General features: G+C 42.6%; 1 protein-coding gene across 1 annotated transcript in view; it reads left to right on the forward strand.

The window, feature by feature from the left end:
- The first annotated feature begins 1,693 nt into the window (after positions 1-1,693).
- The window catches only part of LOC124788707 (cytochrome P450 4g15-like), a 182,319-nt gene continuing 171,080 nt past the window's right edge, over positions 1,694-12,932 (forward strand). Inside the window, exon 1 of the mRNA XM_047255987.1 lies at positions 1,694-1,905. Within this exon, the coding sequence (XP_047111943.1) occupies positions 1,694-1,905 (212 nt within the window). The remainder of the gene's footprint in view (positions 1,906-12,932) is intronic.

A 12,932-nucleotide genomic window follows, 5' to 3' on the forward strand; every position in this document is an offset into this window, starting at 1 on the left:
AAGTCCAAACCCTTCATCTCGGAAGAAGAGAGGAAAAGAAGGTCAGAAAGAATGAAGAAATACTGGGTCCTAAGAAAAGAACAACGCACAAAAAAATGATTGACCCAGCGTACCTCAAAGAGGGTGAAACAAAAGAAGAAGAAGAACATGGGTTGTTCTTGCTTCAGAAAAAATATCCTTATTCCGACAAGTCGATAAATTGCACATTCGTCTGAAAATAAAACTTTGCCCCGCTGTGGGAGCGTCATAAACACATTGAGTAATCTTGAGGTAGCTTCGTGTCTTCGCCACATGTGCTCATCACGCAACTATTTTACGAAAGTTGGCCAAAAAAGATTTTAATTACACATCTTTTTCCATGTATATCAGCGTAGTCGTTTTTGGAATTACCGATTGAGCAGATCTTTTCCGCAATAATTCTATAGGAGATCTCGTCACAGATACCGTCACTTATGAACATGTTTGTTGTCTTGTTCATTGCCGATTCGCTCTCTTTCCATACAAAAAGAATAAATTTCTGAAATTTTTCTGTTTCTATCATTCGCTTTTGTGGAGCTTCTTTATGGAATCGTGCGGCAAAATCCCGTTGCACATCTCTTATGGTTTTCTCGGAATGTGCACGAACATGAACCGATGCACTTGCCAGAACTCGTTCTTCCCCCCCTGTAGGTGTTTTTGTTTGCCAGCTGAAAAGAAATGAGAGATATATGAGGTTCAAATATACGACATGACCAAGAAATGGGGGGGGGGGGGGGGGAGTTTCGGACCTTACTGTACAGTACTCCTTGATGCGGCAGGATCTTCAGGCGGATGGTTGTTACCACGCAAGGGATGTGCACGCCGGGCAACAATGTAATTCTTTAAATGGGCGCTGTAATAGTGGTTGTGCAGCACCCCCAACACAGTGTTTTGGCCCCGGTGGTTAACTGGGCTGCTAGTTGGTTTAGCACAACGCAACGTTACCACACTCGATTACATGATGGCAGCTTACTTCCTGTCATAAGATACCTTACAGATAGGAGTATAAATACTTCCATTTCAGCCTGCAGCAGAGTTTGTTTGACAGACGCAGTCTGTGCGAAGTCCATCAGAAGCTAAGCGACACCAGGCTCTTCCGGCAGCATCTGGATCTGCATCTACATCTACATGATTACTCAGCAGTTTACATGCTACTCCTCACCGTTCCAATCTCGAACAGAACGCAGGAAAAACGAACAGTTACATGTTCACCAGCGAGATATAGATGTTTTGAGATATTTGGGACATCTGTTTGAAATCTGATTCCGTATTTCAGTGGGGTGATATAAGTTGAGTTTTTAGTATGGATGTTAACAAATTCTGTATACGACTGTTCTGAGACAGACGATAAATTATATTGAAGACACCTTTCATGTTTTGTCTGCAAATCGAAACGAGTCTTCGATTGCAGAAAAATTAAAGAAAAACTGCATGTTAGACGGTAATGAAAGTCATGCATTGCGATCCCTCAAAGGTACGTCATTCGGAGGGCCGTATTGAGTCGAAAGGCAGCCTCTCCACTGTGAGCTCGCGGCTGGAGCCAGTCGCTGGATGTCCTTCTCTCGTGCCCTCCTGTCCCGACTCCAGAGCGTGTGCCCGCCGTTGCGCAACTCCAGAGTACGCACTGTTATAGGCGCTCGGGCTCCCTGCCGCCCTCCAGTCTCCTTGGACAGAGATGGGCGTGTTGGTCGCCTGCTGTGCCGCGGTGGGCTACGCGCTGGTCGGCCTGCTGGCCTTCTGCGCCTGGCTCTGGATGAACCGCCCGCGCACCGACATCCCGGGTCCGCATCCGCTGCCGCTGCTCGGCAACGTCCTGTACTTCCGCAAGTTGCCTGTGCTGCTGGAGCACTTCCGAGAACTGCACCGCCGCTATGGAGACGTATTCAGGTGTGTCAGGTCTCACGAGTTCTGACTCTAAGAACGTGACGTCGGCAGAACTGACGTTTTTGAGCTGTTTCTTTCCGCTGTTTTTCTGCTCGAAAATGGTGTAGGATGTAAGAATGATACGTTAAGGAATCGATCACGTGGCTAACGTGGTCAGATACCTTGCAGAGATGATTAGTTAACTTCGTATGTGTAGTCCAGGGCCGGCCACGGCGTAACAAAATTCATGCGTGCACGGTGTGCGGGCCGCGGGCGCACCGAGGTCCGGCCTGTCTCGGATTTGCTCGATCCTCCTCGGAAGTACCCGGAATGGCGCGACATTTCACTGAGTATTGTGCTCTTCAGTTCGGCAGAATCATGGTGTCTGCGTTGCTCACCCTTGGCTATTCGTGTCACAGAGAACGTTCACAGATCCAAGGGCTGTTTGCACAAAAAGAGGCAGGCTAGCGATCCGTCGTCACAAGCCTTTAAATTGAGTAGGACTGACAGAAGAGAGGGCTGATAACTCTCAATTTAAGCCAAGAATACTGCGAATTTGCTATGAAACAACATTACGACGTAGCTGTTGTTAAAGATTTCTGGATGTGAGGTCGTGGTCCAAGAAACTCTTCTGTTCCTGACGTTTCGTCAAGGACTGTATTGGACATCCTCAGAGGCGCTCCTACGCTGAGTCTTTCCGACTGACCGGTCGGACGTCCGAGAGCGACATAAATACTAGAAAAAATAGAGAAATCAGCTGTAGCATAGCACGCTCATCGGTCATGGAACAACGAAGTGAAGTTTTCTGAAACAGAAATTTTATCTGCAACGTCAAATTATTATCCACCGCTATCTAGAGAAGCCATTGAACTTTATAAGCATCAGGAAAATTTTAACAGGAAAGAGGAGGCAATGAAATTTAGCGACATATGGACCGTAGCTCTACAGAATCGCTAGACAGTTTTATCTTTGACAAGATGACAATCGATAGTTAAGTTTTATCTCTGACAAAGATTATCTCTGCTCATCACGTGTTACTTTGACCACGCCCCCTTTTCAGCAGTATTTATGTCACTCAAGGACGATCGACCGGTCAGTCTGCAAAACTCAGAGCAGGAGCGCCTCTGAGGATGTCCAGCGTAGTCCTGGACGAAACATTAGGAATAGAAGAGTATCTTGGACCACGGCCTCACATCCCGAAAGGTTTACCAGCAGCTATGTCATCCGGTCATGAAAGCCTTCATTCACTATACATTACGATAGCACGGAGAAAAATTTAACGATATAGCTGCCAACGAAAGAGCAAAAAATTACAATTATTGAACAGACGACATTCATTGTTCTAGCCCTCAAGAAGCACTCTGTGCTAAATTTGCAGGCATGGATAACGTGTAGGAACTGGTGGTACGAATAGTAAAATTCCTGACACCGCACGGATTATTCTGCTGTCAGATACAACAGATTTCGATGGAACTGAACGATGAGTATGGAGATTTCATACATTACTGCAAAGCACGTTGGTTAAGTCAAAGGGCATGCCTGAAACGATTTTTCGATTTCAAAGACGATACTGTTGAATTTATCAAGGAAACAGGAGTGCGGGAATGAACATTAGCACTTTGAAGACGTCTCGTTTTAAGTGGACTTGACTGTACACTGCCCACAGTAACACATCGCAAGCAGATAAACAACTTTCTGATTTGATGGGGATGCATTTAAAAAGAAAATGGGTTTGTAGAAGGGACACAATCTGACGCACAGTCCAGTTACCTAAGATAACTGGCCTTAAGAAAAATCGGAGCTTTGAACAATTCATTGTGACCTTAAAAGTACTGCAAGGATAGTTACCTAAACGTTTTGAGGACCTTCCCACTTCATTTGTTTTCGAGACCGCTTGCCGTTTCAGTTGACAGAACCCCTGTGCATGTACATATGTAACTGATTGATGGGCAAGGCAATTGGATTTTTGGAGACAAATCCCTATAATGCTAAAACTGTCCTGCACGTCTGCTCTGCTTTTGTCTTCATAACGAGGCTGTAGTAGTGCTACAATGTTTAGACCAACATATGTGTGTGAAAGACGTTTTTATAGGTTATGAAACTAAAAATGTCACGAATACGTGGCAACCCGTGTGAGATAATTTGTGAAATTCTCTGCGTCTGTCCATATGGCGACGGTTTGTACCAGATGAAAATTATATGACTTCAGCACGCGAAAAATAATTAAATAATACTGGAAATTTGTTTCGTTATTAATCTTTGTTGTTGAGAAATGTGAAATTTAAAACCAAGTCGTAGGCAGTGTGATTTCATTGCTATTCAAATGCAGCACGTACCCAGTTTCCCTCTCCTCACATTGAGACAGCGAAGCGTGGCCGTGGGGGAAACGGGCCCGACAGGCAGATCGCTGTGGCACTCGTGCCGAGACACAGCCAGCTAGCCAAATTTTTGGCCGCCCCTAGTGTAGTCCATAGACCCACATGATCATTGAGTAGTAAGCAGCGAGACAATACAATTGTGCGTTCTGAACCGGCTAGGCAATCGGAATCGACCAACCCCCGTGTCATTCTCTGCCAGTGGCGTCACTGGATGCGGTATGGGGGGGGGGGGGGGGGGGGGGGGGCGTGTGCTCAGCACAGAGATCTCCCTGCTATTGTTGGGTTTCTTGACCTCGCAGGCGCTATTTCTCACTCCTCTATGGTCCCACGAGGCTGAATTCACCCCGTTCCAGTCTTCCTACCAAGGAAAAACCTCTGGCTGTACCGGGAATCGTACACGTATCTTCCGTATAATAGCCAGACACGCTGTCCATTAAGATACGAAGGAGAATTGAGACAGTAAAGAATGAGCATAAATTCCTTCTCTGGCCACAAAATTATTTTTAGAAACTATTCTAGATAGTGGTAAGCGGTTTGTTGCAAATGATAGCTTAACTCATAAAGTTTTTCATGGATACACTTCCACATGTGCTCCATTTTTTTGCCCATAGAACGTTACAGTATATCCCTTATTGTCTTTCTCTATATTGCTGTTGTGTGTGCAGATATACTGTACTGAAGATGCAATTAATGGTGAAAAGAAAACAACTATTGTTTGTATACTGTACATCTTTATATATTATAACTTGAAGATAATAGAAATCCACCAGCGTCTGTGTCTACTGCTCTACGCTTGTGTCGTGAATAAGCAAAAACTCTCTTGCTAATGTTTGAAAGTCTCATTTACTAGAGCACGAATTACTGTTCTTACTGTACCTCCACAGTCTTAAAAACATGGCATATGCCATTCAGTCTTCACCAAACAACGTCCGGCGATAAGATTTTAACCTAAAAAGAATATTGAATTTGTAGTGGTGAAATCTCGTTGATCTCGTAGAGCAGAAGCAACTGTCGTTATCCTCCGGTCGCCTGTAAGACTTTTACTGTTTGTGAATAGGCACTTAGATGGGATCCTCGGATACTGATTCTGTACGACTGAGTCCACATTTGGTTACATCATGCCTTAGCTGTTCGTAGATTTCTATTAATAACAGGAAACACCTCTAAATTCCTTTAGAGTACCCCAAAAATTTGGTCATTATTCGTGTTTACTCTCCCGGAGATGGGAAAAGTTGCTTCATCGAATGCTCGATTCGTTCCAGCATGTTACTAGCAAACAGCACGTCTGCGTCTAGCAATTCGCTGCGAAGTTCGTATAAGTTCCTCTTTGTATGCATAGTAATGCAGCATTTCGTCGTTTCTGTGGAAACTCGCCCCGTCGATTTCCGCGGACTGCGTTGAAATGCTGCACGCACGTAACCAAGAGTGTCGTCGCTCAATTCAGGTCTATTGTTTTCTGCTTGTCGCCAACACTGCCAGTCTTTTTAAACTTCCCCTCACCATGCTCTTCACTTCTCATGGATCTCGACCATAGGCACTTCGGAACTGTCGGTGAACGTAAGGGGAACCGTGTATCCACAAACCACAAAACACATTGCGCTTTCTCCCGTGCAGACGCCATTCTAACTGCACCATGCCAAAATTACGCTACCGTAACAATATAGAGAGGAAAGCACATGCAGAAAGGTACCCATAAAATACTTGACGAATTAAGCCACCATTTGCAACAAATCGCATAGCTGTATATAGTTCTTTAGAAATAAATTTTTGTAGTTAGAGAGAACTTAATACTCACCCTGTACTTTTATACTCTGATGGTTTTTTACGTAGTCAATACTCAGATCGTGAGCAGATAAAACAGAATGTGAATATCCACGACTGTATCCATCCCATCACGCTCTCTCTCTCTCTCTCTCTCTCTCTCTCTCTCTCCGCTCCCTCTCTCTCTCTCTCTCTCTCTCTCTCTCTCTCTCTCTCTCTCTGTGTGTGTGTGTGTGTGTGTGTGTGTGTGTGTGTGTGTGTGTGTGTGTGTGTATGTATGTACTGAAGGGTATTTTTTTCCGTCAAGCAAGGCCATATATAAAGAGGATAGGTTAAAGCATTATACTCATTTCAACCAAAGATAACGCTACTCATTTGACGCTTATGTTGGAGCATTGTGAATGTTTCATTTCTATGTTGGTATGATCAACTTTTAGAGGTTGCAAGTATGGCAGTACCTATCAGGAGATACTACATTTTGATGAGTCGCTGTGGAACAGCGAATATATAGCATGGATAAAATTTGCAGAATGTTCTCTATAACTGTTGTCCAGCGTCCAGGATGAAAATAAACTAGGCTGAAAACAATTATGAGGTCTGACTGGTTCTCTCAAAGCTTGTAACTCAGTGGGAAATGTAGTAGGTAGTTGACAGACGACTAATAACGAAACAATGTGGAAATGTGAAACTGTGAGAACACGTGTGAATACTGAGCACACAGTAGAGTCTGAAATCTAGTAAGTCACATGGTTTCTGTTTTTGAGACCATCACTTGGCCACTTGTGTCTCTGACACGTTGCACGGCGCAACTCTCTTACGAATATAACAAAACGATTTGAAGTTCCACCCACAAAAAAATAAAATCTTTCAAATATTGAGCGAACGGAACAAAGAATCCCATTTACGAACTAGTGAGGCATTATTTCAAAGGATTCCGAATAATCCATAACTTATTATCTCTATTCTGATGACTGATGAATTCAACTTTCTCTTGAAGAATTATTTCAATGAACCGAGTATTCTTTATTGGATTATAGATAATCATTAAGAAATGCACGAATATCCTATGTGGGTCATGTACGAGCACCATTTTTTCCGACCCCCGATCGGTCGCGAAATGGAAACAACAGTGAAAATCAAAAATATTTTAATACCAACACTCGTTCCAGATACTTCTCTACCTCGTCGTCATTCCGTCAGGTATTTTTCCCAAGTCGTACGGTTTGTGTTTTGAGGCTGTCGCTCGACCACTTGTTACTCTCGAACTCTCCGTCAATAATTATGTCGATAATTATGTGTTATGAGACTACTTTGATCCAAAGTTTACGCAAGAAATGGTGTTTTGGAATGGATATAATGTAGTTGCAGTTTTCGTATATTATAAGCGGAAGACATTCGTGGAATCTTCCTTCTTACGTTAAGAAACTACAGAAGTCTACAAGTGATGTTCGGTCAGTCAAGTCGTACCTATTTCCTGTGGTACAGATAACCAACTGAAGAGAGTAAGAATGTGTAACGAAGTATGTTGTTCACGCAGCTCATATGCGAAAATTAGTACTATAGGCATGATTATAAAATATTAAGATTCTGGTACATTCACACTCGTACTCCCAATGCCTCCATACGGTCTATGCCGAAGGGTGATTAGAATAGAATTATGATAAGTGCACCATCTTATTCCACTCGCTATGGTAACATGAAATGATGGCTGTCTGCTTAAACTTAACCTCTAATTATAAAATGGTTCAAATGGCTCTAAGCACTATGGGACTTAACATCTGAGGTCATCAGTCTTAACCTAACTATCCTAAGGACATCACACACATCCATGCCCGAGACAGGATTCGAACCTGCGACCGTAGCAGCAGCGCGGTTCCGGACTGAAGCGCCTAGAAACGCTTGTCCACAGCGGCCGGCCTCTAATTATACTGTCATGGTAATTACGCGGTAGGTACTAGGAGAGAGTCATATATACTTCTCCTCCTCAGGGATGGAGGGATATCGCACGTTTGGAAGGAAAATTTTTCGTCATGCAAAGTCTAATAGTATGTTTCACTCTAACTCGTTCTAACTAAATAAAGTTGTAACGAATCGTGGGGTACTTTGCACTATAACTCATGCAGTCTGATACGGACCACAGTATGAGAAAATGATGACGAGAGTTTTGTTAGCATAATTCTTCTTGCATGAGTTTCAATTCTGTTTTATTCTACTGAATCGTGGCGTCGTTTTTTTCCGTTAAGCATACGTGCGTGTTGGTTCCTCCTCTGTAAGTGACACTGGTAGTGTACTTTACATACCACTGATAAACAATTGGAATTACCATGTATAACTGTTTTCCTCATGATTCATTGGTTAAACATTCACCATCTCATACCCCACTGTAAACATTATAAACTGAGTAGGTGTATTCACTGTGGTTCCCATAGCATGCACACTGAGATGTATTTCATTGTTACACTGTAAAGCGTTAAAGCGTTAAGTGTACGTTATTATCTAAACGTTATATCTTTGTTAGAGCCTCGAATCACTAACACCACATGACGTAATCAATAAGTGTAGAACACCTATTTACGGATATCCCACCATGTTAACGATATTATTTTCTTGTACATAGTTTGGAAGACTGATGCGGTCTCAGGTACTAAGACCAATGCTTGTGGAGGTGTTCGCCAAAATCAGCTGGAGTAGAATACGCTTATATATCTTCTACCGAACACGCACTCGTGGGTAGAGGACTTTCCGCTTTCTTGCATGCAGTTCGTTTCCTCGTAGCGTGAGACAGTAACCACTCAAACCGTGGCACTGTGACTGTTAAAGATTTAACTCTTCCCAATGACGACGTTTCCGGTCATACATCATTGCGTGTCCGATAATCGTTGAGAGACTACAAAACGAAACAAAACAAAACACAGGTCACAGTACTTTTAGACAACGCTTATGGACTCTCAGTGAAGGCCTCACTTGATACCAACAGAGGCATTTATGTAATTTATGTTATCACATCTATATGTCCACAAAATCGCTCCATTCTGGTTTTCGTTGATGCCATGTAATAAAACGAACAATTGTGAGATTCTAGGAGTTCAGTAGATGGTGCAAGGCGCCACTGGGGTGAGGCCCTAGTCGATCTGTTTTGCTACTGATACGCAATGAGTATTCCCTCCCAAGGTGCAAGTCCTCTACCAAGGTCCACTTGTAGTACGTAAAGAAACAGTGTGCACGGAAACGGAAGGAAATTGTTGGACCTTACACGTGGACTGTAGTTGTGTGCCCTGATTAAACTTTAATAATTACTAGGTAGTGATGGGGACTATCAGCTACTTTAATGAAACAAACGTTGCAAGTTACGTACATTTGTTGGTTGTAAATTCAATGATTGCTGATAGCAACCAAGGATCAAATACTCATCGAGCTTATACAAACATGAACATATGATAATTTTGGATTTTCAGAGGGTAAGGACCGGAAAAGCTCTGATAAAGCAGAGTGAACAAACAAAAAATTGTGTTAACTGCCTGCTAATCACGAAATTGAAGTGTTGATAGAGATAGAACCTCTGAGAGTAAAATCATGGCCGAAAAGTCACCAAACAGTGACTGATCTATTAATCGGAACCATCGCACCTATCATCTCGCACGAACTTCGTTCGCCATTTCTGCGACACTTACATCATTTGTGGGAGACGAGGCGTTGTGAGGTCGCAGGCGGGGACAGACGCTGGCATGGCGCGGCCGGTCTGCTCGTGAATCTTGTTCCACTCGCAGTGACGAAGTCTGTTCTCTACTCCTCTCAGTGACCAAGTGTCATCTGCTCTTCTCGACGACAATGTCTGTGTACTATGGCTCCTGGCAGAGAAGTGTGGCTGATACTTTGCTCTTCGCTCCTCCGTGCTGTGAACCCGCTAAAACTGCCATTTCGACCAATCTGAAACTGCGTATTATGTTCCACCAACCTGAAATCTCATAGCAACTTTGTACTCGAAAGTGTTGGTCCCTTTTTATAAGATTCCAAATTCCGCACGACTCACATAGGGGAATATACATAATGGCTGTACGAATACAGGTTGCAGACACATGGTTCACGACATATGGAAGTTTGGATGTGGCCATGAGTCGTGCACGGATAGCCAAATGGTAAGGCGACCGCTCGTGATAAACGGGAAATCCGGCAAAAATTTCCCTCGTGGTCATTCCATTCAACAGCTGATGGTTGCCATATTCGCTAGTGCCAATACGTTTGATGTAATACGTTGGACGTCCTTTAAAATGGAGCCGATTTTATTGTCAACTTCATTTCCCCGAGCATAGTTACTGCCAGTTATTTATGTAACCGGCTGATTATGATTATGCTTCATAAGACTCGTAGTCATTGGCTACAAAATTTTACATTTCTTTAAGTGGACAGATTTTATTTCGCTGGAGCAAAACTAAGTTAGTTTTTGCCACTTTTAGTACTCTTCGTAATATGACCTTATACAAATACGTACTGCAGCATTTAATTTAAAAATAAACAGTATTAATAAACAGTATAATATTTATCCTTTAATTTTGTCAGTAATGAATTAATTTTGTCCAATGAGATGTTCAGTTTATGGAATATTAATTGCCACACAGTTACTCCAAGCTCAGGACAGCATTGTGGCATAAATTCTAAGACCAGGTACGTGAAGATAAACTCCTCTGTTAAGAAAAATGGGATGACTTAGTGTTTCTTTGACACACAGGTACAAATTTGTTGCAAATTTGGCAAGTTTTATGAGTTCTGTACATACACAGAAAAATATTTGTCACAGATTTTGCAAAAATCTGGTAAGATTTATTTTTCTAATATTCTCAAAAGTCAAATAATTATAGATCCATCCTCAACATCACTGCTACAGACACGAATGAATAACAAATTAAACGGCATTAAACAAGGTAACCAACCAAAGCTTTTACCCATTTGATTACACAAAAGATTCAACAGAACTAAATGAGGAAAAAAAAACAGGAAACAAAAATTAAATTTAACACAATGTCCTTTAATAACAGTAATTAGTTGAAGCATTTAGACATTTACTTGCAAGTTAAGTGGTAAGAGAGAAATCAAGTCATGGCATATTTGATACAATACTCTGAGTAACTGTGTGTTATACACTGACGGAAAAAGATCGCAACAACAAAAAGTAATTAATGGAGAGTAATTAATTTACATATGTAAATGATTAATTAGCAAGATTACAGGTTAAAATAAGCGACAGATAAGCCATTGCAAATATGAAATGCTGTTACTTTAATAACCGATATAACCTTCAGAATGTTGAATGCAACCATGAAAACATCTATGCGCTGTGTTGCACAAGCCGGCCGGTGTGGCCGTGCGGTTCTAGGCGCTTCAGTCTGGAACCGCGTGACCGCGACGGTCGCAGGTTCGAATGCTGCCTCGGGCAAGGATGTGTGTAATGTCCTTAGGTTAGTTAGGTTTAAGTAGTTCTAAGTTCTAGGGGACTGATGACCACAGATGTTAAGTCCCATAGTGCTCAGAGCCATTTGAACCATTTAATTTGTGTTGCACAGGTGCCGGAAGTCAGCTTGTGGACTGGAGTTGCAACCTTGTTGCGTTTGGTCGGTCTATACTGGGACGTTTAATGGTGTTCGTGGATGACGCTGGAGTTGTCGTCTCATGATGTCCCGTATGTGCTAGATTGAAGACAGGTCTGGTGATCGACCAGGCCAAGGCAACACGTTGACACATTTTAGAGTATGTTGCGTTACAACAGAGGTACGTGGGTGAACGTTATCCTGTTGGAGAACACCCCCTGGAATGCTGTTCATGAATGGCAGCACAACAGTCAGTCAGGGTGCCTTGGGTAACCACAAGAGCGCTCCTGTTATTATACGAATTCGCATTCCAGATCATAGCTCAAGGTATAGGTATAGTGTGTCTAGGCCACAGACAAGCTGGTTACATGCCCTCGCCTCGCCTCCTTCTAACCAACACACGACCATCACTGGCACCGAGACAGAAGCAGCTTTCGTCAGAAAACATAATAGACATCCACCCCGAACCCAACGAGCTCTCGCTTCACACTACTGAAGTAGAAAATGGCGAGGGTTTGGGGTTAGTGGAATGCACAGAGCTGTACTTGAAATAACGGATTTGTAATAGATCATTGTGTCACTGTAGTCTCAACTGGTGCTCAGCTTCCTGCTGCACATGTAGTACGATGCTCCAGAGCGATACTCCGGACACTATGGACTTCCCTTTCTCGTGACCATCGTTGCCAACAATCATGTACAATGGCTATATTCCCGCTAAGTCTTTCTGTAATGTTGCGAAAGGAACATCCAGCTTCCTGTAGAACTATTACATGACGTCGCTCAAACTCAATGAGATGTTGGTAAAGGCGTCTTTGTGGCCTTAAAGGTTTTCTTGACTAGCATCAACTCACCATGTCTAGTCTCAACAGTAACAAACACGTCCGTTACAGCAGGTATTTACTGCAAACCAGATTTTCAACCTCATATTGGTGCTACTAGCTCCACTCTTATGCGACTGGCGATAAAGCTCAATAGACATCACGTTTCATATGTAGAAACACGTCTACCAACTTTTTTTACGTCGCACAACTTTTTGGTCTTGTGATTTTTTTCCGTCCGTGTATTAAAAAAATTATTTTCCAAAAAATTTACAAAGAAAGTTTTTTCATCTGAAAACAAAATGGCTTGGTTTCATGTGTACTTCTGGCTACCATCACTAGCGGCAGCACTATGCAAGAATGAACTCCATCAGAGGTGTGTGTTGAAAGCTTACCCGAGTTACAGTATTTAAGGGGAAAAAAGCCTGTTTTTACAGCTTATTAAGAAGGGATTGCTAATATTTGGACTAGCTATGGGCCGATAATCCTGCATTAATGAAATCTTTCTTGCA

Source organism: Schistocerca piceifrons, chromosome 3, assembly GCF_021461385.2.
Source record: "Schistocerca piceifrons isolate TAMUIC-IGC-003096 chromosome 3, iqSchPice1.1, whole genome shotgun sequence".
Taxonomy (NCBI): Eukaryota; Metazoa; Arthropoda; class Insecta; order Orthoptera; family Acrididae; genus Schistocerca; species Schistocerca piceifrons.